The following is a 26,275-nucleotide window of genomic DNA, read 5'->3' as shown; positions in this document are numbered from 1 at the left end:
GAGAACTTTGGTCACGAAAGGTGTTGCGATCTTCTTTAGTGGTGCCGCTCTCCTCCTCACTCCGATTTTGCTCATAACGAGCCAACCTTTCGGTAAGGTTTTGGACTTGCCGCCGCAACTCATCATTCTCTATGTCGCGAAGATCTCGCTCCCTATGAGGTTCTTCATCGCTAGAAGGACCTTGGTTACCTCGGCTTGCCATAGTTGGTTGAAGCCTGTGTCAACACCACCACGAGAAATGCGATAGGATCCCTCTCGAAACGTCAAGAGATGATAACCTCACTCTGATACCACTTAATACCGCTTGGATCAATTTGCAATTCAATGGAAGTTAAAAAAAAGACGAACAATTTCTTGTGCAAGAAGGAAGATAACTTTCATTTAAAACTTGGATGCCTCTCCTCGTTACAATTCATGACTATTTATAGGTAAGTCAAGGGTATCATGAAAAGACAAAAGAAAATGAAAAGTCAAGAGCTACCTTGATATAGATAACTTATATAATAAAAGACAAAAAATGAAAGGTCAAGAATGGTAACTCATACAATAAAAGACATTAAAGCCAAAATCAAATTCTCTTAAAAAATTTGAAAGGTCAAAAGACACATGCCTCTTAAAACACCAATAACTTTCCAATCATAAATCTGATTTTAATGTTCTTGAGCTTGTTGGAAAGAAGAGAAAAAGACCTATAACTTTTATTTTAATAACTTTTTCAAATTCGATCATTTAATATTCTGAAAATGACATGCAAATTGTATGACGTTTATGCACCTACATCATATCTCAAACTAGTTTGACCCGCTCTGGCCTCATAATTCGCTTCAAACTGAATACTGCATGTACCCCGCACGAGAGGAAAATTTGGAATCCAAAACCCCTCCAACTAGTTCAATCTAGGATCCCCGTAGGGGATCCGAAACCTTTGCAAAGTTGCAATTAGTTCACGTGACCGAAAAATTGAAAGAGGCCAACTACAGATTTGAAGGGGGAGTATGAAAATAAAAGGGAGAGGGAGTCCAAACCCCATCCGAGCACCAAGAACCGGCATCCTATTACTACAATAAACACCTTCTGCAGCACAGTTTGTTATCCTCGGGGTACGAATGCCTTGTCGCTAGAAGAACTGAGCAATATCAGAATCGTGAAACAAGCCAAAACGCCGGAGGGGAGGGGGAGGGTATCCTGCAACAAAATGACAAGTACAAAATGGATTCTAACGTTGCATCTCTATTGAAGTTGCTGAAATACTGGTAACAAAAGTCAGAAGCTTAATCTAAATTGGAATGTTCCTCCTCTATACCAACCATCCCGTGTTAATCATGAACAAAAAGAATCTCAAAATACCGAATGTCAAAACCTTTTCAAAATCAAGAAAAACCCATCTCCATATTAAAATAATGACCATTCAAAAAGGACAAAGCAAGCATGGACTCAAGCTAATGGTCCAGGCTACAATTGTTTTAACCTGAACATTATTCGATAAAATAATAGCAAACCACATTATGTTCTACCGTTTACTCAGCACACAACACATGAGAAGACTCACAGATCATCAGCCACTGAAACTGAAGCCATGCATGACTGGCAAAAGAAACTCAGAGTGCTCCCTCGCTCTGGATTCGCCGTATAGGATTACTAGGTTGCAAGCTTAACAGTTTCCTATCAATAATGGGGAGATGATCAGTTGGCTTGAATCCCAAGGGTGGTACGTGCCCGTTCCGGCTCTTGGATGGCTTTGAAGGGTAACCTGATCGACCATGGCTTGTTGATGACTTGTGAAGGGCTGCACCAAGATATCCCCTTCGTGAGCTTTTATGTTCTGTTCTCATGCTGCGATCAAACTGATGAGAGGAAAGAGATCGAGTTGGACGATCCGCGATTTCTTTTGCACCACTTGCTTTTATTGTCTGCTTGTTGTAGAAAACAAGATGAGGGAGAAGACTTAATAAATATTTCTTCAGCTGCTCATCCCCAACATTTTTTTGGGCAGGATTCCCTTCCAAATTTATTGCTTGCAAGGAACCATAATTAGCTGCCAGTTGACCTAGACCTTTTGAAGTAGAGATTTTATTGGAATGCAAGTCAAGAACATTCAATTTGAGAAGGCGGTGGAGGCCTTCAACCTCACTGATCTTGTTACCAGCCAAGTATAGCTCTTTCAAAGAAGAACACGAGGCCAGACCTTCAAAAAGTTTAAGATATGTCTGTCAGACGGGGGAAGAAACAGTTTTAAGGTCTAACTCATTTCCTCTCTCCATTTTTTCCCTTTCAAATGATGGTAAAAGAACTAGGCAATAATGCCACAAGCGGGACTTCACTTTTGAATCGGAAAAAAAGACTGTGGTGCAGCAGGATTACAAAGATTAAGTGGTAGCATATATCTTAAGTACCATATGAGATATATTATAGCATGATAGTCAACATCAATTTTGGATGGACATTTTCCAGCATTCAGCATCTTTTTTTTCTAAATCATGGATTGGATCCTAAGTTGATGCAGGAGATTTTAACCATGGTAACAAATTTCATCCATGGATAAACACATGTTAGGCTGATGACACAATGGATTAAAACTTAAATATGACAGCCTTAGCCTCCATCTTATCACCAAAACCGAAAAAGTAAAGAAATCATGGGAATGGATGCCAACAAGAAAATTTTCACCCATGTCAAGCAGGGATGACCACCAAGCCTCCTTACAACTGTTGAGAAGGCTTTTTTATCAGTCTATGGCACTTCACTGAAGCTGAAATCCTTAGAATTCAACCTATATTGTTTTGTTTTTAAGTTTGTAGACCATGCTTCTTCCACATTAACGTTTATGAACCATCATTCACCACATCCTAATGTTGCTCATGGGGGAAAAACAGAATTCTTTCTTTCAATTTACCTACTTAAAATAATATATTTTCTGGACGGATTAATAATTTGCACAGAGACAAGTGGATGAATATAAAATTTTTCGCTTGCTAATGGGCATTACACTCTGCCTCTCATCCATGTCCACATAATAATACATAATATCATACCATAATTTCACAGATTCTAAGATCAATTTTCTTTAATTACTCAATTTTAGAGTTTGGCATACAATATAAAAGCAGCTTTTCACTACAGAACTCATAAAATATATGTTATTCCAATTGGGAGTGAAACAACTTTTAATGATGAACTGAACCTAGTCTATAACTATTCTAGAAGTGACATTCCAGTATTACATGGATCTGTATGCTGGTTGATATACAAAAGATGGCAATGGCTGTGAAACACTCCAATGCACACCAAATATGTAAAAGGATTTTTTGCACGTATACCCTCCAAGATATATAAAATTGTATGAATACCCTTGTAAAATTGTTATTAGCATATATACCCTCATAAAGTACTTATTTTGCATGTATACCATTTTTTTAGATTTTTTTTTAATATATGTACTCATACTATCTAATGCCATTAACAAAATAAATGATTTAAAATTGAAATGACTGAAATACCCTTATGGATAGTCATGCAAAAATTATATGGATATACATTTAAATAGCAACTTTGCCAGAATATTCATGCAATTACGCATATTTATGAGAGTATACATTCAAAAATAATCCAATAAAAAATAATCAAAATTCAGTAAAGATAATTCATTAATAAAAAATGATAACAAAATAGTTTAAATTATGTTAATATCAACTTTTATAAAATAAATGATATTGTTTTTACAAAATTCTCGCCTAAAAAACAAACAACTCAACATTCATAAATCACTAAAAAAATATTTTACTAATCTAAGCATCTATAATTAATTTAAATTCGATATGCTTTAATCTTTTAAAAAGGATGAAAAAAATGTAGATGTCATAGATTCAATAATGATAATTATATCAAAATCAAATGGAGAATAGCATTACCAAAATGATCGCCTAATATTCCAATTTTGACCGAGTCAAGATCTTAAAAAAGAAAATTGACAATGTGACTCGATCTTTTTTTGACTTGTCAATCCAAATGAATCATAAAGCCTTGGCAAATTTCAGCCGAGTTTTATTTTTTTTAATAAATTTTTTGAATGAGAAATTGCATGAATACCCTGATAAAGTTACTATTTGCGTGTATACGTTTATAACTTTTTTTTGCATATCGACCTATAAAGGTATGTCAGTCATTTCAATTTTCAGCTGTTTATTTTTTAACGATGTTAAATGGTACAGGTATATTTGCAAAAAAAAAATAAAAGGATATACATGCAACTAGTAATTTTACAAGGGTATTAATGCAATTTCGTATATTTAGGAGGGTATATATGCAAAAAAACCCTATGTAAAATGGAATAGTATTTTGTACATTTGGATTTTTAGATTAATTAATTCAATTAATATTATCAATAAAATAATGGATGCTAACATCCACAACTTCCACATACGAGCTCTATTTCCTACTTTCAAAACAAATGATTCAAAGTGCAACTACAGGTCCAATGTATAAAATACAAAGTGCAAATGGGCTATGGATTCCAGCAGAAACATGAAACACACTAGATGCATGCTCATAGCTAAAGCAAAGAAAGCCAACAGATACCAGAGATAAAATATTACTGACACCTATAAGCACAAAGGAAAATTATAAAGATTGTTGACATACCATGACCAATCCTACATATTTTGTTGTAGCTCAGGTCCAATACACGAAGGCGTGTCAGTTCTCGAAGGCCTTCAATGGTTGAGATGTTGTTTTTTGATAGATTTAGCATGTGAAGACCTTTTGGAAGAGCTCCTGCAGTTATCCGCACTGGACACGAGGCAGTGAAAAATTACTGAATCAGAAATATATAAAAGAATCATATGTAAAAACCAAAAGTATCAAGAGTAAACCGAAATGAAAGAGCAAACATAAGGAAGCACTTGCAGAAAAGGAACCGTAATAGATACCCATGAATTTTATTTTGTAACATAAAAAATAATGGATACCTATAGCATTGCCTGACAAATTAAGCACCCTTAAACCAACAAATGTGCTCAGAATTGGGATTGCCACCAACCCAAGATTTGCCATCTGTGCTGACGAAGATGCAGCATTCAAGGTTGAGATGTATTTGTAAGCCACTTCCATGCCAAGACTACTTCTAGCGTCAAGCCTTTTAGCAGCAGCACCACCTACCACTTGGGGATCTTCCTTAGAAGCAGAACTTGAACATTCTCCAAGTTCTTCCACAATTTTATCAGCTTGAATATCAATTTGGCTGATCCAGTCCTCAATTCGCCTAATATTGAATTCTTTGCAGGTCAGTTCAACACAGTTTTGAATAGATCCTTTTTGAAGTTCTTTCCCAGTCTCTGCACCAGCTATTTCAGGTTCCCTCCTGTCAATTTCCTCACCATTGTAGTTGGGATAATCGCCCCCATCAACTGACTGATTGTCATGTTTAAGATTTTGAGACCAATAATTATCATCTCTGTCATGGCCTGCCACCTCATCAAAGCCACCACTTGTGTTGGAGCAAAGACACTCTTCCACTGAATCCACATAGTGAGGTGAACCTTTTCCATTAGTAGACTGATTGCCATGCTTAGACTTTTCACTCATATACATTCCATCTCTTTCCAGATCTTCCACTTCATTATTACCACTTGTGTTAGAGAAATGAGACCCTTCCCTTAAATCTGCATGGCAAATCAAACCCTGTCCACTCACATCAGATGCTCGCGACATGGACTTACAACTGTGCAAAGCCACTTCAGAATGAATTGCTTCTTCACCATCTAAAATCTCAACCCTCCTACCACTTACAGAAGAGAAATTCTCAAAAGATCTGGATCGTCCCATCATCAATTCAGAATTCAGAGAACCACCAGTGGACTTTGCATCATTCACCCCAAGATTAGTTACAGAATGCGATCTTGCAAGCACAGGATGGATATCCAATGCAAAATGTTCAGAGTCAACATGGTCAGCAGATTCACCAACATCATCATGCTGCTCTCCATCAGATTGTTCCAGAATTGCAATAGAGAAGAGGGATTCATGATGCACCGGGTCAGCAAATGAATTAAAAGATTCGGCAATGCCATTTTTCTGACGCTGGCCAATTTTATTGGAGGAACTACCAAATTGCTTCATTTTGTTGTCATTGGAGCGAAGTCTCTGATCAACCTCATCATCCTCAGTGAGATCATCACAAGGGAAGCCTCTATTCTTATCTAATACATTTCCAAGAGATTGACTTTTTCTGAGGCATGCTATCTGAGGAATTCCTTTACCATCCTCAGGACAAGAATAATCATTTAAATCTTCTGATTTCCAGCAAGCTTCATGAGAAGATGGACTAGCGACTTGCTCCACACTGATGTTTGAAAGATTATTGTCATCCATCTTTGGATTTGAACTTGCAGACCCTGCAGGAAAATTTATTGGTTGATCTTGAGAAAGAATTTGATGAGTGAAATGCATTGCTCCACCAGCATGTTGTACAATTTTCTGCAAGGAAACATTTTGGTGTTTCAACGCCAAGATCCACACCTTGTCATCATGAAATCCAAAAAAATATTGCAATTCAGAACAAAAGTCTTTTATGTACCTTTGATTTGTTGTAATGGATAGGAGTGGAGAAGCAGGAAAACCTAACCATTGAAGTGGAATGAAGGAGCAAAGTTTCAAATGCTCATTAAGCACAACGCTGAGAAGTTACGCGTCAAACTAAGGAGGTTACTCCACTTGGATACCAAGGGAATATTGAACTTGAGCAGTTGAAGTAAAGAGTTGTACAAATGGCTATTAGAAGAATGGAGCTACTCTACCATGCATAGTGAATCTCAGTCACTGCTGACATTAGCCATAATCAAGAGAGAGGCCCTCCAAGACACGGCATATTCTCCAAATATAAGATGACGTTGATTCCCACAACAAGCATAAAGTGATCAGCCTATCATAATGACCCCACACCCACTTAGAGGTGCGAGAAGGGAAAGACCTTTTTACAGCGGCCAGAGTGAAACAAAAGCTTTATTGACTAAAAGATCCAGCTCCAAACACATAGATCAGGTGCAACCCTGCTAAAAAAATGAAAATCATGCGAATGAGAAGACAGCCAATTGGACTAGAAAATAATAATGGGTACAGAATCAATTTTACTATAAGAACAACTATCGTATCATTCAGAATCAAATCATTCAAAAGAATGCTGTGAATTCTTGAAACAGAAAAGGTAGTACTCAATAGGCAGTCATTAAGATACTGGAACTGAAGTTTCAATAAAAAATTAAACCACTGATACAAGCGTACAGAGTACAAGCATGTGTTGAATGGGTGAACGCACAAACTAGGATAGATGGGAGATGCTTTATTATTGCATTTTAACCATGAAAAAAAGAACAATATAAGCAAAGGAACTCAAATGAACAAGGTGAAACTACCATGCTTGGTGCTCAAAAAATACAAAGACAAGTACTGTGCGGAGAAAAAAAAGGAAAAAAAACAGCAAGCATAACACCATATCCCTCTCCTTACTGTATTGGAACATTCTGCCTGTAAGTCTCCATCCTCTTGTATGATATCTTGGACACCACATATATGTTCCATGTGGTATCTCTAAGTCTGAACTCACATTGAGTATCTTTCCTGTATTTTAGTCACATAGTCAATTCTCCAAACATTTTCACCATGTCCCAGAGTAGTGCTCGCCCCTTCTTCATACCCTCAGTTACATATATAGCATCTGCAATCATCGAGTTTACCCTTGATTATAGGAGATTTATTCATTTAAAGGACTTCGGCATATAGCATGCCATTGAGTCTACCCTTGATTATCAGAGATTTATTCATTCAGGGAGAGTGCAAGCTGCAAAGAGACAATAGATTCAAGGTGGAGGACTACCATAACATAAACTCTTGCCACATGGCAACTTCTTTTTTCCCCAGCGACTGTTATCCCAAACATTTTTTTCAAATGTTTCATAGTGAACTAAAAGCAACAGATATGCCATGAAGGATCAGAAATAATTAGTCCAGAATACACAATGTTGAGTAGACTCCAATATGCCAAAGAAGTAGTTAAAGCTTCAAGAAAGGAGGTACTCAAGAGATGCATGAAAAAGATTAAGGACTAGGAATCGATGCAGCGGTTATTAAAGAAAGAAGTAAAAGCTTTAAACAATTATAAAACTCTATGCTGTGCTATGGATGAAGGTAATTTGAATTTCCCATTAGAATTAAGTGAAAATTATGGAAACAGGTTAACCAAAAGCCTGAAGAACAAGACTTAGCTAAACCAGAATGAGTTCAGAACATTCTGCAAGATTGTTTGATAAAGTGCTTACAATCCTTTTTATAGAATCACATCACTAGCCGCTATTGCTGCTTTAGTTTTGTATAAAAGAAGGCAAGAAAATTTGAGACTATAGGCCATTAATTTGCTTTATTTATACACGAGTTAATTAGCAAAGCGTTGGTCAAGATAATCGAAGAAAGGCTAGATGATCTAATGTTTGAAAGAACCAAAATCTGTTCATAAAATGGAGCCACATGAATAGAATTTCTGACAGCATAAATGCCAAGTGTGAGTGCTTGTGGCAAGTCAATGTTAAAAGAAATTCCAAAGCCATGTTGATAGTATCATGTCATCTAGTTATTCCATTCCTTTCGCCTCCCCAGAAAGTGTTCTGTTGAATACAGTGATGGAGAAAAGCAACGTTAACCTATTCTCCTTTTTTAAAGACATTAATGTTAGAGATCTCCAGTGGTTTAGGCAATCAATGGGACAGGTAGACTTTAATGTCTGAAACAGGTCAAATCAGAGAAACATATTTATCACATAAATCACACCCTTTCATTTCAGATGAAGTGTGTCCACATCATATGTTCCAGTGGAACTATTTGCAAGTAAATCAACAGGAAAGGTGGACTTAATGTTTGACAAAAGGTCAAGTCAGCAAAACATGTTCTGAGGATAACCTTTTCGGTGTGTCTATGGGATGACTCAAGGTGATAGATAATATGAAACCAAGACAAAAAAACTTATATTGGGTAGTAGAGGGTTGGGATGAATGGTCCATGTAAAGCAAAATTACATTTCTAGATTAGGTATCAAATGAGAGGTAACATGAAAAGAATCAAGTAAAAGAGAACATCATAGTAAACTCGATCTTGACACATGGAAGAAGCATAGGTGGTTTCAATTAAAATTGAGATCATGTTATGCACAAAGGAGAGAGAGAGAAGCATGGATAGATCTGATTTATATCTGATTACATCTTAAGAATTATAGATTTAAAATAACGCATGTCCTATTCCATGCTAAGAGGAAGGACAACATTATAATAGAATGGAGTGTATTTACCAGATATAACAAAATTTTTCATTCTTCTCTGGGACTCTTAACAAATCACACCACAGTTTGAGCAGTCCTACCCCATCTACCTATCTATATCAAAATTATTTGTTATTTAATCATTATCAGCAGTAAGAGAGAAATCTTATGCGACGTGGCAGGATCATCCTCCAAAGAACCATTGCGATTAGTTGCTCTCTTTTCCTCCTCTCCTCCATGCACTGTCTATGCTTCCTTCTCACATGATGGCATGCAAAGTTTACTTAATGCAAGTACCTCCCTAAAGTTTCCATTATATAGTAAGAGATAGTAAGAAGCATGTATTTGTATGTGGTGCAGAAGTATAAATGTCGATAGGATACTGCTCAAGTGAGAAATCTTATAAACAGCTGCGACATACTGCTCAAGTGAGCAATCTTATAAATAGCTGCGACATACTGCTCAAGTGAGCAATCTTATAAACAGCTGCAAGAAGGGAAAAAATGTAGGCCCAAAAACCAGCTTTTCCATGTCTGTTGCTTTGTTGCATTTCATTAAATTCACAGAAACTACATTGCAGGCATATGTGCTTTGCAGTGGGAGGGTGGGTGAGCATATTGGAGAAATTTGAAAATATAAATTTTTGGGTGTACATGTTGGAGAATATCTCCAAACCCTCTCACAATAGAGTTACAACAGAAGAACTTAATCTATAATTGTTTTGTACATTAAGGCATAAAAAAATCTAAACAACATAAAGTTAGGAGATGGGATAACCTGTACTAAAAATCTTCTAAGTTGGAAAAGGAAAGAGTGAACTATTTAGGTTACATTAAAATGTAGCCAAGAGGGAAATTAACGCCACAGGCTTTTATGCATCTTAATGTCTCTAACTCTAACTTGATATGTAATGTATTTAACATGTATAATCCTATTTCCAACAGCAGGCTTTTATGAACTTTGAAGTTCCACAAGTAGATAAAAACATTTAAAGTTTAGACTTTGGTGGGTTGACATCAAATGCAATGTGGCGGAGATTTTAAGTATAAAAGAACAAGACAATCCTCCCACACAAGCATTTGCACCAGTGATACAATTTTAAGAAAATTACTGAAAAAAATATTCTACAGAAGCCATATTTTCGAAAATAATAATCTATTTGCAAAAGATGTTCTACAATATTGATATTTTGTTTATTGTATCTTTGTTCTGTCTAACCTCCTTTTCTTATTTATCATCTTGATAAGGTTTTTTTCACCTCCATACCTCTGCAATCTCACTCCTAAACACGGGATAATCAGACGAGTGAAATTTTTGTTCCTCTCTTCATATAAAACGAAAAGAGAAAAAGAGCAAATGGAACACCAGCCAAGTAAAGGCAATAAATAGAAAGATGTTTTGCAAGATTTCAAACAATTGTAAATACATGGAAATTATAATGTTTTCTAAGAACAAGGATCTTTTTGCCATTTTTTTCATTAGCAACCAAACCCCTAAGAAGTTTTGATAGAGAAGAAAACAAGTTATTCCCTCAAAAGATCACAAAGAGGAAAAACAACGTCAAGTTTCCAATGGCAGGGTGTACCAAAACCATCCTTGACTTGAGAAAAGTGTTTGCGATACCTAATAAAACCTTCCGACCAATAAATTACCAACAAAAAAAACATGTATTGACTTAAAATCAAGACAGATCTCGATCGAAAAAATCTCTCGAATTTATCAATGAAATTCTGCGTTAGCATATATTATACAATATAAAAATCTCTTGAATTTATCAAATTTATAAGAAATCCTCCATCTAACAAAAAGCCGAAGCCTTGCACAATCAAATTCCCTAGAGGTGATCAATCAATTTAAAAGACAACGACCGATGACCCACAGAATGAACCTCTCTGTCTCTCTCTCCCTCCTTCTCTCTCTTGATAAAGCCCTTTATTATGATAAAAAGAACCCATCAAGAAATAGATCAAGAAACCGAAAAGCGAATGTTAGCCAAGAATCAAGCCCTAAAATCCAACGGAAAAGAGGACAAGAAAGCAAACCTTCTCTCCGCCAGATTGGGTCGGAGACTCTCCAAGCCGCGATTTCCTTCAGGATCACCCTCTTCCAGAGAATTATTAATTATTACTGATAAAGGGAAGGAGGGGAAAAGAGTGGCGGAGAGAAAGAGAGAGAGAGAGGAGAGAGGATCCTGCACGAGACGAGAGGTTAAGGTGCGAACAAAGCCTGAGGCGGCGAAGGGCGACCCGTGGGGCTATTTACAGGAGGCGTTATCTCGTTGGCGTGGGCACGTTCAACGCCAAACCCTAACCACAGAATGGGGTGTGCAAATGGGTTGGGTCTAATTTTGAACCCAACCCAATAGAAAATCAGGTTGGATTGAGCCGGATCCACCATTACAATTTTTGATCCAATAAGCCATTAAGATCAGGTCGAGTCTATATATAGCCCGATTTCGGTCAACCCATCCATAGCTTCAGAACTTGTTTGCACCTTCGCGAGCTGTAGCCTGCGGGTCTCAATAAGTTCATAGATTCGAATCGGGTCGGGGCGGATAGTAGGATTGAAAACCCAAAATTACCCAAATTTCAAATGAGTCGGATCAGGTTGGGTCTAAATTCAATATAACCAAATCGATCTAAAAAATGGAACGGCTGCAATTTTAGGACCCGATCTCGTCCCACGGATCCTCCAAAACAGGTCGGGTCGGATCTAAGTGGGTCGAGTCGGGTCATAGGTCAATCCGACCCATTTGCAGCCTTACCACAAAGGGACTTCAGAGTTTAAAAACGCCGAACCACCGAATCTGTTATCTTTTCTCTAATTCTTTTTATTTTTATTGATCCTATTATTTATTTTTGAGATAATAATTGGTGTTTAATTTTGAGCATGATGGTGGGAAAGACCCGCCACACTTGAAAATTGAAATCCAAAAGATTGGCTGAACATGGTAAATTACACTATTATGGTGTTGTAGCTCCAAAAGAGTTTACTTTATGAACATGTTTTAAAAGGTCTATACTAAATTTTTTTGGAAAGCTGACCATAACAACATGTCAGGCTGGTTAATTTGCTAAAATTGTCATTCATTTTCTAACCTTTGTTAATATCTTCTTTTGAGTAAAAGTTGTTAGAAATAATTATTGCCTAAAAATTGCTATATCATTATTTTATAAAAAAATAATTTACTAAAATAAATTTAGAAGATTGAAAAAAAGCTTGTCTAGATCGAGGAGTATGATATATACTATCCTAAGAACGCGATTCGCCCTTTATGTGCAGATTTATGGTGATCTCATTCCCAAAGTACAATAACCCAGCTCAGCCCGATCCTCTTCTAATAAGCACAATCGCTAGGAAGGTTGGACCTGACCGACTCCTTCGTGTGCCCAAAAGAAGAAAAGATAAAAAGTAAAAAAGATAGAACTAAAAAGTTGAAGAGTGGAAGAACTCTATTTGTGGAAGAAACTTTCAGGAGACAGAGTACCAGTGAGAAAGAGAGAGAGATTTGATTTGGATTAAGATTAATCTCGAAGGAGTCTATTATAGACTCCATCCAAAGACCGAGAGACTTGATGGTTTCGAAAATTTTAGAAATTAACGTTCTCTTATGAAGAGTCACAACTCTTCTGAAACAGGCATCTCACAAAAAGGTATTTTAAACCATTTAAAACAACTAAAGTTTAGGGGATAGGATAATTTAAATCTTTTTTTTAATTAAAACTTCAACAATCCCTGCAAAAGATTTAAATTTTTGAAAATCATAAAGTAAGGTGTCTCATGGACTTGAGCCTCACTTAGTATTGATAATATCTATCTAAAGAAGCTATAGTGGATTAGACCTTAAACTAGATTCTTTGACTGAGACTTCTACTTATCACACACACAGTATAGATCAATTGGGTCTTTATGCGGTCAGCGTTATTTATAGGCATCGCACTTAGTACATTCATTTTCTATGAGAAGTTTATTACGGTTAGCCCAAACTCCTAGTTGCAGCCTATATGACATTGTGACCTAATATCCTATAGATTTTCTATTTCAGACTTATTAAAAATATAACTCAACAGTTTTAATATATATTTTTGTCACTAATAAGAGCACGCATCATAGGGATGAAAGAAAATATACTCCAAAAAATGTGCCCTGACACGATCACTCAATCAGTTTCGTTTCTACTATATTGAACCTCCTTCATGGGTCTCCCATCACAAAGGTTGGGTATTTATTGTCGGTGACCAAATAGTAGGCTTAAGCCCCATCCCCCTCGATGATTCTAGACAAATCCTTGGTTAGATGATCTGCCAAATTTTCCTCACACTTAACAAATTTTAAGAAAATGATATTAGTTTTTTTAATTGTCTTACAAATTTATGACGAATTTGGATATATCAATTCATCTTTTTGTCAGTACTTTTTTTTTTGGGTTAAAACGGCAAATTATATAGCTCTAAAATGAGTACATCCTGCCAGATCATGAAAAAGTAAAGAGTACAAAGTGCAAGGAATATCTCCTATAGATGTCCAAAGAAACTCCCCAAAATGCCGGACGACGAAGAAGGCGACCCAGTCTACTACCCTGTTCGCCTCTCGAAATACGTGTGCAGCCTGGAAGCCACCAACTCCTCAGCCAGTCTCCAAGTCTCTCTAATGAGGGGATGGTCATCCCCATATCTATCCACACCTCGGATCCAGTCTACCACCATAGAGGAGTCCCCCTCAAGAAGCACCTACTCAGTATCGAGGTCCTCGCAAATGACAACCCCTCCCATGCAGCTTGAAGCTCTGCCCCAACAACTGTAAGTCCCATCGTGCGCTGACCCCCTGCTGCCACCAACCTGCCCCAGGAGTCTTTGATGACAAATCCAACCCCTCCAGATACACCATCCACTGATATGCTTCCGTCGAAATTCACTTTGAGATGACTAAAGGGTGGGGGCACCCAAGAAACGAGGGCGAACCTGGGCGCTATGACAGCGGATAAAGTGCCCCAAATGTCCCTAGCCATCTCACCAGTGAATAACACAGAGGCTGCAGAACCTTCCCGGACTGTAATATAGCTCTGTCAACCACCATCTTCAGTGATATCCTCCTGCCCTCAAAGATGACAGCATTCCTATCCAACCAAATATGGTAAGCCAGGTATGCTCTGAAGATGCCCTCCTCTTAAGATCTGGGGCTCCGCATGGATGCTCTCAATAAAAGAATCAGGGCCTATGCCGACTCCACCAACTGGGGCAAGGGAACCGATTGTTAGGATCCCTCGCATGCCGCAGAAAAATTCTGAACGCAGCAGAAGGCATGCGCGAGATCTCGTTCATCGCATTAACTTAATTTAAAACCGTCATTCGTAGATAGATTAGAATTAAAAACTTTTTAAACTATTAGGAAGATCAGATCTTTACCTTGTGCGGGTAGATGATCACCGCAAACTGATAATCGTGGTTTTGGATGAAGGGTCACTTGAAGCCGCACACACGTCCAGCCTCTACGGGTATCCACACGAGGTAGAGGACTGATCGAAGCCTTTGAATCTCCCCGGAGTACTAGCTCCCTTGCAGAGAAGACTTTTGATGGTTGATCACCTCCCTTTGAATCAACTCTTGAATGCCTAAGGGAGGAGGAAGAAGAAGGATGGTTCTATGAAGAAGAACAAAAAGGCCCTTTGCAGCCTTTTGTTTTCTTTTGTGTTGGAACCAAAGAAAAGGAGGAAAGGGAGGGCCACGCTAAGACTTTTTCCCTTCTTTTCTTTTCCGGCTGAAAGGAGGAATGAAGAGGGGCTTTGCTGCTGTGATAGCCAAGGGAGAAAAGATGAGAGGAGGGGTCATACGCCCTCCTCTTTTGAAGCCCTAGCGGATAGAGATGAGCTCCTAAATTTTAGGAGCTCATCCTTATCCCTTTTTTTTAAAGAGAGGAGGGGCATATGCCCCTCCTTTCCTCTTCACGTAAGCAAAGGAGGGGCATACGCCCCTCCCTCTTATTCCCTCCAATCCCACGCCCCACTTAATCATATTAAGTTGGGGGGGGGGGGGGGTGTAGCCACATAGATGGGAGCCCAATCCTTTTCTAAAAGGGATTAGGTGAACTCAATCTATCTTTCATCCTAATCTAATTAGGATTTAATTGAACCATGACTCAATTAAACTCTTCAATCCTAATCCAATTAAAAGTCATTAGATTAATTAGATTAAATTAATTTGGACTTAAGAAATTCTAATCTAATTAGGACTTATTAAAATTTCAGTCTTAATCCAATTAGGACTCTAGAAACCTACTCCAAGTAGGACTCTAATTTAATTTGGAATCCTAATCCAATTAGAACTCTAGAATCCTACTCCAAGTAGGACTCGTATTTAATATGATCAAGTCCAATTGATTAAATTCAATTAATTAAATTAAATTACAATCCAATTGTAATTATTCCTTCTTCAACTCACTAACTCTTAGCGGGTTAACCAATTATCAATCAAAATTGGATATTTGTGATTCCTAATCACAATTCAACCATCCGATCGGTCATTACCTCTAATGTGTGTGACCCCATAGGTTCTATTCTATCTGGTAGTGAGATATACTGCGATCTCTATCACAATATCATTGAAAACTCCTTTCAATGGGTTGAAATAATTTCAACTCAACTCACTAAGGATCATCGACCATCACGATAGTCCCTGTGAGTCTCACCATCCATCAGTGACACCTAGCAGCATGTAGTGGCTACCCAGCGAAATGGAATGATGAACTTCTAGGTGCAGTTATCGTATGATACAGTCCTTCTATCATGAATCTCTACAGAACGGAGGTCATGGATAACTCGTCAAACCCCATCGTCTGTCATATGTCAAGATTTATTTGACTTAAGTTCGAAAGTGGAAAAATCTTTCTCCACTGTACGTACTGCCCCGACCGAGGTCCTACGAACTCAGTTTTACAAATCATATAGGATCACTCCTTATCTACCAAGATCGATAGATTCCTTATAGATGCAAATCCTACTCCTACAGTGAACCTACTGCAGCCAATCTACACAACAAGGACCCATATGTCTAGAGACCATTTATACGTGCAGTCAATCTACAGCAACCTCACTGTGAATAGCCGAAGCACCATAGGCCATAAATGGACCTTCGCAACTTGCAGACCTTATGATCTCTATCACTGGAAGTGAAACCCAAAGGCTGCTCTATATAGATATCTTCATCAAGATATCCATTCAGAAAAGTAGTTTTCACATCCATCTACCATATTTCATAATCATGAAATGCTGCAATGGCAAGCAATGTTCGAATGGATTTCAGCATGGCTCCAGGTGCAAAAGTCTCCTGATAGTCAATGCCTTCGCGTTGACTATATCCTTTCGCCACTAGCCTTGCCTTATAGGTCTCTACTTTTCTATCCAAATCTATCTTTCTTTTGTAGATTCATTTACAACCAATAGGTACAATACCTTCTGGTGGATCCACTAAGGTCCAGACCTGGTTGGAATACATGGAGTCTATCTCTGACTTCATAGCTTCGAGCCATTTCTCAGAATCGATATCTGATATCGCCTCGTTGTCAGTATTGGGATCCTGTACATGTTTCCTATCTCCCATGAGGAACATTTCCTCGGTGTCCTCTATTAGCATACCAAAGTATTTATTAGGAGGATGGGAGACCCTACTAGATCTACAAGGTGGAGAAGGCACTACGTGTACTGACTCTATATGAATAGGTTCTATAGGATCCATAACTCGTTACTTTTCAGAGATTTTCTCTTCAAGCTCAATTTTTCTCTCACTGCCTCTATCAAGGATAAATTGTTTTTTTAAGAAGATGGCATACCGGCTCATAAACACATTGTGATTCTCTGAGACGTAAAAAATATATCCTAAGGACTCCTTAGGATATCCTATAAAACGAGCACATATGGTCCTAGCCTCTAACTTGTCCGCTTGCGGTCGCTTGACATGGGCCGGACATCCCCAAATCTTGAGATGACCAAGACTCGGCTTCTTACCATGCCATATCTCATACGGTGTGGTAGGAACGGATTTAGAGGGAACTCTATTCAATAAATAAATCGCGGATAATAAGGCATCTCCCCAAAGAAACATAGGTAGATCAGTGAAGCTCATCATGGATCGGACCATATCCAATAGAGTCCGATTCCTCCTCTCTGACACCCCATTGAGTTGAGCTGTATCCGGAGAAGTCCATTGTGAGACTATGCCATTCTTCTTGAGATAGTTTCGAAATTCCCCACTAAGGTATTCTCCTCCTCGATCTGATCGAATAGCCTTGAGGGATTTTACAGTTTATTTTTCTACTTCATTTCTAAATTCTTAAACTTTTCAAAAGATTCAAATTTGTGTTTCATAAGATACACATACCTATATCGTGAAAAATCATCAGTAAAGATAATGAAATACGAATAATGCCCCCTAGCTAGCACATCGAATGGGACACACACATTAGTATGAACCAGGATAAGTATCTCAGTGGTCCTCTTCCCATGTCCTATAAAGGGTAATCTAGCCATTTTTTCTTGAAGACAAGACTCGCAAACTGGATATGACTTGAAAATCAATGAGCCTAGAAGCCCATCTTTCTCCAATTTGTTCATCCTGTCCTCTCCAATATGGCCAAGCCTGAGGTGCCACAAATACTTTTGGTTTATCTCATCTCTAAACCTTTTGGATCCTATGTCACTCACTACTTGCTCAGACACATTCACAGACACATCGACATGTAAGTGATAGAGACTATCAATTATGAAACCACGTGCAACTAATTTATTTTCGAAATAAATAGAACAACAGTCTTTGTCAAATGTAAAAATATGACCATCCTGTGCTAAACTCAAATAGAAATCAAATTTCTGCTAGAAGAAGTAACATAATAACAGTCTCTAAGCAATAAACTAAAACCAGACGATAGTCAAAGAGGATAGGTGCCCACAGCCACAGCAGCAACTCTTGCCCCGTTGCCAATCCGAAGGGTTACTGCACCTTTCGCTAACCTTCTACTTTCCTTTAGACCCTGAATAGTAGTGCACAAGTGAGCACTAGAACCAGAATCTATAACCCAACTAGAAGTAGAAGAAACCGTAAGATTAGTTTCAATTCCGAGCAAGCCTAACATACCTTCTGAAGGTGTGTCTGCTTTTTTGTTCTTTAGGTTCTCAAGATATGAAGGGCAGTTCCTTTTCTAGTGGCCGTCGACGTTGCAGTGGAAACATTTTTCCTTGTCATTAGCATTTTTCTTTTGAACTTTCTTCTTTGGCTTCTTGTCTTTCTTCTACTTCTTCGCAGCCTTATTCTTTTTCCAAGTAGACTTTCTCTTGGAATTAGAAGTCAACTAAGCAGCAAGGACAGTGCCCCTTGAACCTTTCAAGCCCCCCTCAGCAGTTACCAACATATTCAATAGTTCAGTCTTAGTGCATTCAATATTATTCATATGGTAGTTTACTATAAACTGTTCAAATGAATCAGGAAGGGATTGCAGGATCAAATCTACTTACAATTCCTTGTGTATAGTCATACCGAGCTTCTCAAGCTCCTCTAGGTCCTTGATCATAGTCAGACCGTGATCATGGATAGACTGCCCCTTGCGCATCATTGCCTTGAAGAGCCTTTTGGATACTTCAAAATGAGTTGTCCGACTTTGCTCACCATACAACTCTTGCAGGTGTGCCAATATCTTCCTAGCAGTCTTCATATTCTCATGCTGGCATTGGAGTTCATTGGTCATGGATGCCATGATATAGTACCTGACCCTAATGTCATCATCCGTCCACTTTTGATGCGTCCCACGCTGATCATCAGTCAGACGTGCTGGCAACCTAGGGATATCATTTTCGAGTACATAGTCTAGTTTCTCACAACTCAGAACGATTTTTAGGCTTCTAAACCAGTCTTTGTAATTGGTTCTGGTTAGTTGGTTGGTCTCAAAAATACGGATCAAAGGGTTCGAAGCTGACATTGCGATATGTAGAGAGTAAAGATTCTAGTTAGATTTTGTTCTTAAACTCTATTTATTTTAGAAACTTTTAAAATAAATGTACCTTCCACTATTTTCTCGAGTCCCACACACTCTCCTGGTGGAGAAATGAAAATCCTACGCGACTAGAATTTCTAGTGGGTACTGCGATCCCACCGATTTACATGCCGCCTCACCTAACAGTTATTGGTGACATATAAATGGATGAGTGTACAATTCTTGTACAATGCTTCTCAAGCAAATTACAGTGCTACTTGGTCTCTAAGTCATGAAGATATCATCTAACAGTTATTGGTCTCATTCTTTAGTTAAGTCAGACTCACCGTATAACCGCAGAAATAAAGTCGTTATTGGGTCCTTACCTAACAGTTATTGACGCCTAACCCTACCTTTACCCCTACAACATCTCATGTCTATAGAGAGATCCAGCCCTCCAATGCAACTTGCCCATTGTGTCCAGCCGAGATAAATTAACACCAAAAAGACCTTAGCAGCTCTACTACGATGGAAGACCTATGGACTTAATATTGCATAATCATGTCTTAGTGTTTGCAACCTTGAGCTCTTCATAAGAGGTAATCGATCAATTGATTAGGTAAGCAGGTGAGAGGCTCCCCTTACTTGGAGAGTAAGGTCCTAATTAAGTAACCACCTTTAATGCTTTCCTAGACACCAACTAGATCAATTAATCTAATATGACTAGCTCATTGTTGGTTCACTCTTGACTGATTGAGAAGGTTTTGATTTAGATCTCTTTCGATCGACTATCCACATCTCATGAAAATATATATCTATCCGCTATGCATTGACATAAACATAAACATCCAGGCATAATCACAAAAATAAATGTAACTGGTGATGATCATGGATCTAGGATGGGGTCATAGGACAAGCACATGCACGTCAATTGGTTAGATCGTCTTCAACTCTTGACTCGATCTTGATCTCCTAGGTCCAATTATGATCAACTCCTTCATCCATCTTCAATCAACCCTTGATCTTGATCCGCGCAAGTCTTGCTTATAAAGGCATGCATCGATCAACCATCAACGTGCAACACACATCACAGATTATATCCCAGATTAATTTTAAAAAAAGAATAATTACAATCCTTTTTCATGAGACACGCAGGTCTCTAATACATGAATTTAAGATGCTCGTAGGCATCTGAAAATCTAAATTACATGCCATCGCATAACATCACAGAACATCGCAAAATATTTTAGCACATTTAAAAGGGTTCATCCATGATCATCACCATATGCATCTCATGCATAAATATAATTTGCAGATCTGTAATTGAACTGATTCTGTCATCTCATGAGTTGCTGATCATGCAAGATATGATTCTAAATATTTGTAATCATATTATCAAAATAATAGATCATTAATCCAAGAATACAAAAATTAGCATGCAGAAAAATCAGCAACCTAAAATTCTGCATGCAGAAAATTTAAGCAAGCATAATCTTTTAAATTTTAAATCTAATATGCCTTTAATGATTAATCCTAATCTTAATCTACGTAACCATGGCACTAATACCACTTTTGGGATCCCTCGCATGCCGCAGAAAAATTCTGAACGCAACGGAAGGCATGCGCAAGATCTCGTTCATCGCATGAACTTAATTTAAAACCATCGTTCGTAGATAGATTAGAATTAAAAAAATTTTAAACCATTAGGAAGATCATATTTTCACCTTGTATGGGTAGATGATTAACGCAAACTAATGATCGTGGTTTTGGATGAAGTCTCGCTTGAAGCCGCACATACGTCCGGCCTCTACGGCTATCTACACGAGGTAGAGGACCGATCGAAACCTTTGAATCTCCCCGGGGTGCTAGCTCCCTTGTAGAGAAGACTTTTGATGGCTGATCACCTCCCTTTGAATCAACTCTTGAATGCCTAAGGGAGGAGGAAGAAGAAGGATGGTTCTATGAAGAAGAATAAAAAGTAAAAGCCTTTTGTTTTCTTTTATGTTGGATCCAAAGAAAAGGAGGAAAGGGAGGGCCATACCAAGACTTTTTCCCTTCTTTTCTTTTCCGGCTGAAAGAACGAATGAAGAGGGGCTTTGCTGCCGTGATAGCCAAGGGAGATGAGATGAGGGGTCGTACGCCCTCCTCTTTTGAAGCCCTAGCGGATAGGATGAGCTCCTAAATTTTAAGAGCTCATCCTTATTCCTTTTTTTTAAGAGATAAGCGAGGGAGGGGCTTATTCCCTCCAATCCCACTCCCCACTTAATCATATTAAGTGGGGGGGGGGGGGGGGGGGTGTAGCCACATAGATGGGAGCCCAATCCTTTTCTAAAAGGAATTAGGTGAACTCAATCTATCTTTCATCCTAATCTAATTAGGATTTAATTGAACCATGACTCAATTGAACTCTTCAATCCTAATCCAATTAGGAGTCATTAGATTAATTAGATTAAATTAATTAAGATTCATACAAATTGAGTTCGTATAGGCATTTTGCACGCAGCTATTGAAATAGCTGCTCTGGCTATAGTTTCTGATACTCCGCCCATTTCATAAAGTATTCGACCCGGTTTAATTTTTAGGAGAACCCGGGTTCTAAAATGGAGTCCCAGAGCTCTTATTCCAAGAACTGGTGATGGTGATATTCCCTTAACTGCAGATTTTCCGGACTCCACCCAAAAAAGAGAAAAAAAAACTAGCTCGGACCGTACCGTTGAGTTTGTTGCCTCCCCCAGCAGGAATTGAAACAGGAAAAAGCCACCGAATTCCATCTTTGGAGGAAAGAAAAGAAAGAGTCTTCCAGATGTCCCCTGACAGTACGCCTGGACCTGACGGGTACGAAGGTAGCTTTTATCAGTCGTGTTGGGGCTCCTCCTCCTCAAAACCCGTCTATGGGGATTTTCACAAATCCGCTTCCTAATCACGAAGCAAAGGGCTCAGGAGGAGGTGACGGACCCAAAACATGTCAAAGACCACACTTGCTAATTAGGACTTATTAAAATTTCAGTCCTAATCTAATTAGAACTCTAGAAATCCTACTTCAAGTAGGACTCTAATTTAATTTGAAATTCTAATACAATTAGGACTCTAGAAATTCTACTCCAAGTAGGACTCGTATTTAATATGATCAAGTCCAATTAATTAAATTAAATTACAATCCAATTGCAATTATTCCATCTTCAACTCACTAACTCTTAGCGGGTTAACCAATTATCAATCAAAATTAATTATTTGTGATTTCTAATCACAATTCAACCATCCAATCGGTCATTACCTCTAATGTGTGTGACCTCATAGGTTCTATTCTATCTGGTAGTGAGATATACTGCGATCTCTATTACAATATCATTGAAAACTCCTTTCAATGGGTTGAAACAATTTTAACTCAACTCACCAGGGATCATCGACCATCAAGATAGTCCCTGTGAGTCTCACCATCCACCAGTGACACCTAGCAATATGTAGTGGCTACCCAGCGAAATGAAATGATGAACCTCTAGGTGCAGTTATCGTATGATACAATCCTTCTATCATAGATCTCTACAGAACGGAGGTCATGGATAACTCGTCAAACCCCATCGTCTGTCATATGTCAAGATTTATTCGACTTAAGTTCGAGAGTGAAAAACTCTTTCTCCACTGTACGTACTGCCCCAGTCGAGGTCTTACGAACTCAGTCTTACAAATCACATAGGATCACTCCTTATCTACTAAGGTCGATAGATTCTTTGTAGGTACATACCCTACTCCTACAGTGAACCTATCGCAGCCAATCTACACAACAAGGATCTATATATCTAGAGACCATGTATACGTGCAATCAAACTACAACAACCTCACTGTGAATAGCCGAAGCACCGCAGGTCAAAGGACCAGTTACACTACTGCAACATCAAGTAAGTTACTGACGAGTGGATAGACATCCAAGTGACTTCTTGTCTTGGTCGCGCTCAGTACCCTTGTTCTCTAACAAGCACCTGCACTATCACTTCAGTGTTTCTACACTATGGACTCAAGTCTCATCCATCCATAAGAAAAGTGATCTGTGCATTGATCTCATCGGATCGATTACCGTTCTCGTGATTATCCATCAATCAGGAGTATTTAAAAATTAATCACCAATGACACATGGCTCAAATTCTCAACTCTTGAGAATATGTATCATCATCTTATTAATTTCTTATACGATTCATAGACATATAAACAATATAAATAAAAATGATGCCCATTTATTATGTAATAATAATAAAGTTATGTACAAAATTATGTTCCAGAATTAATAATGTGTCAGTCAGATTGGCTTCTAGAGCATAAATCTAACAATCTCCCACTTATACTAAAGCCAATCATTCATATATCTAAGTCCCATCTTCTCAAGGTGGGTTTCAGTCTTCTGCTGATTTAGCTGCTTAGTGAACAGGTCCGCCACATTGTCCGCGGAGTCTACTCTCTATACCTCGATATATTTCTTCTCGAAGTAGTCGCGTATGAGGTGAAAGCGCCGCTCTATGTGCTTGGACTTCTGATGAGATCTTGGCTTCTTAGCTAGGACTATGGCGGTATTATTATCGCAGTAGAGTGTTATGACATCCAATGGCATTACATCTAACTCTGCAATGAATTTTTTGAACCAGAATGCTTTCTTTGCAGCTTCAGAGGCGGCGATATATTCAGCTTCCATAGTAGAATCAGCAATGATCGGTTGTTTGAAACTCTTCCAATTTATCGTACAACCATTGCACAAGAACACATGTCCAGATGTAGACTTTTTATCATCAATATCAGTCATGAAGTCTTAATTTGTATATCCTTCTACCTTTAACTTTGATGCTCCTCCAAAGACCAAGAACAAATCTATAGTTCTTCTCAAGTACTTAAGAATGTTTTTCATAGCTGTCCAGTGCTCTTCACCTGGATTCGACTGATATCTGCTAGTGACACTCACAACAAGAGCTATATCAGGTCGTATACACAGCATGGCATACATGAGGCTCTCTATTGCCGAAGCATAAGGGATCTTGCTCATGCGTTGAATCTCTTCAGATGTGTTGGGGCACATCTTCTTGGAGAGATGAATCCCATGCCTAAGGGGTAAAAGATCCCTTTTTGAGTTTTTCATGCTGATCCTCTTCAGTACCTCCTCTATGTACATCTTCTGTGATAGGCCAAGCACCTCTTAGATCTATCTCTATAGACCTTTATCCCCAAAATATAGGATGCTTCCCCAATATTTTTCATGGAGAACTCTTTTGACAACCAGACCTTGATCGAGGTTAGCATGGGAATATTATTCCCAATTAAGATGATGTCGTCCATGTACAATACGAGAAACACGATAGCCTTTGCCACTAAGTGGATACCGCCTCTGCCACTACTCCCCCCACCAGATGAAGTTTCTGAAGAGCTGCTCAATAGTTCTCAGAACCTCCACTAGGATAAGAGAGTTGGAGAGAAAGTAAGTCGGAATCGCCGCAAGTACTGACCGGACCAAAGTGATCCTCTCCATCATCGACAGTGTGTGCCTCTGCCAGCCCTCCAATCTGTACGCTCCAGAAAGGTACAATCCCTACTGCGAAGCCGTTGACCCGAGAGCGGGATCCCCAAGTATGTCAATGTGCCCACCTGCTCTCCCACCCCCAGAATCTCCAAAATAGAATTCTTCGCTGGCAACCTCATTTTCGGACTAAAACATATCGCTGATTTGGACAAATTAACACACTGCCCCGACATTGCACAGTAGTCCAGTAGAATCCTGCAGATGACTTGCGCAGCCTGTCGAGTCGACTGGGACAACAATAAACAATCATCAGCGAAAAGCATATGAGAGATCGGCACAACCCCCTCCGCCGGCCTATAAGCCTCTAACTTCTATGTGGTCACAGCATGTCTAAGATCTCTAGAGAGCGCATCTGCATAAATAATGAAGAGCAAAGGAGAGAGAGGGCGGCCCTGACGCAAACCTCCAGTAGACTCAAAGAAATGGAATGGAGTACCATTCACCAAGATGGTGAAAGAGGGACACCGCGCACAACCCATCACCCAGCTAATCCATATCTCGGGAAACCCAAACCCCTGCAAGGACTGTTGTCAGCACTTTTTTGATTCATAAGATTTTGATAGTCAGATTTTAGGTTTGATATAAATGCAATAAAGAACAATAATATTAATAAAATTAAATAATCACACTAAGAAATATAACAAATAACATAATTTTATAATTTTTACAAGTTTTTCAAAGCAGCAATATGTAGTTTGAGAATAGCTAATAATATGCATAGATTTTAAAGCAACAATAATTTCTACACAGCTTTTAAAATTATAGAAGTTTTCTGCACAAATGTTAAAGATGCAGAAATTTTTGCTCAGAAATTAAAGATTATAAAAAATAGATTGCACAAAATTTAATTCTATAGAAAAATCTGCACTAGTAATTTTTTACGCAGATTTTAAGCTTCAGAAAATTTATGCATTGTTTTCAAAGATGCTAAAAATTCTGCAAAGATTTAAAATATGTAAAAAAAATTTATGTATGTTTTTTAGAGTTGCAGAAATATTTTTGTACAATTTTCAAAGCAATATGACTTTTTTAAAAGCATGTGTTATGAAGAAAACAACCTTCTCACTAAAGTTAAGGCTTTTAAATTTCTATACAATTAAACTAAATCTAATTCTATGCTATCAAATTAAATTTTGGCAAACAAATATATATATATATATATATATATATATATATATATATATATATAAAGCAATTTCTAATACAATCAAGCTCACGTTCTTAGATGGTTGGAAAACTAATTATTTTCTAGAGATTGCTATATCATTATTTTATAAAAGAATAATTTACTAAAATAAATTTAGAAGATTGAAAATGAGCTTGCTTGGATCGAGGTGTGTGATATATACTGCCCTAAGATCGTGATTCGCCCCTATGTGCAGATTTACAGCGATCTCGTCCTCAAGGTATAACAGCCCGGTGTTAGATGTATGCCCTAGAAGCCAATCTGGCAGACACATTAT

At 38.2% G+C, this 26,275-nt stretch overlaps 1 protein-coding gene across 3 annotated transcripts; it reads right to left on the bottom strand.

Moving 5' to 3' along the window:
• Window positions 1-1,361: 1,361 nt before the first annotated feature.
• LOC103706569 lies at window positions 1,362-11,529 on the bottom strand. Of its 3 annotated transcripts, none has more exons than XM_008790713.4 (5): window positions 11,341-11,529; window positions 6,572-7,046; window positions 4,965-6,471; window positions 4,639-4,785; window positions 1,362-2,185 (listed from the first exon to the last, which is right to left on the bottom strand). In XM_008790713.4, exons 2-5 carry the CDS (start codon window positions 6,620-6,622, stop codon window positions 1,599-1,601), a joined length of 2,292 nt encoding a protein of 763 aa, XP_008788935.2. In that variant the 5' UTR covers window positions 6,623-7,046; window positions 11,341-11,529; the 3' UTR covers window positions 1,362-1,598. The 3 variants fall into 3 exon arrangements, with proteins under 3 accessions (XP_008788935.2, XP_008788936.2, XP_038981794.1); XM_008790714.4 differs by having other exon boundaries at window positions 6,572-7,043; XM_039125866.1 differs by lacking the exon at window positions 11,341-11,529 and adding an exon at window positions 7,501-7,708.
• Window positions 11,530-26,275: the final 14,746 nt, after the last annotated feature.

The sequence above is a fragment of the Phoenix dactylifera genome, chromosome 4 (genome assembly GCF_009389715.1).
Source record: "Phoenix dactylifera cultivar Barhee BC4 chromosome 4, palm_55x_up_171113_PBpolish2nd_filt_p, whole genome shotgun sequence".
Taxonomy (NCBI): domain Eukaryota; kingdom Viridiplantae; phylum Streptophyta; class Magnoliopsida; order Arecales; family Arecaceae; genus Phoenix; species Phoenix dactylifera.
This window is presented reverse-complemented; position numbering and strand designations above follow the sequence as displayed.

Excerpts from the sequence above, each read along its gene's own strand:
- LOC103706569 (XM_008790713.4), bottom strand. The coding sequence starts at position 6,622 with ATGGTTAGGTTTTCCTGCTTCTCCACTCCTATCCATTACAACAAATCA. Across the intron at positions 6,472-6,571 it reads TCCATTACAACAAATCAAAG|AAAATTGTACAACATGCTGG; the intron begins GTACATAAAAGA and ends GTTTCCTTGCAG. Across the intron at positions 4,786-4,964 it reads TTTGTCAGGCAATGCTATAG|TGCGGATAACTGCAGGAGCT; the intron begins GTATCCATTATT and ends CCTCGTGTCCAG.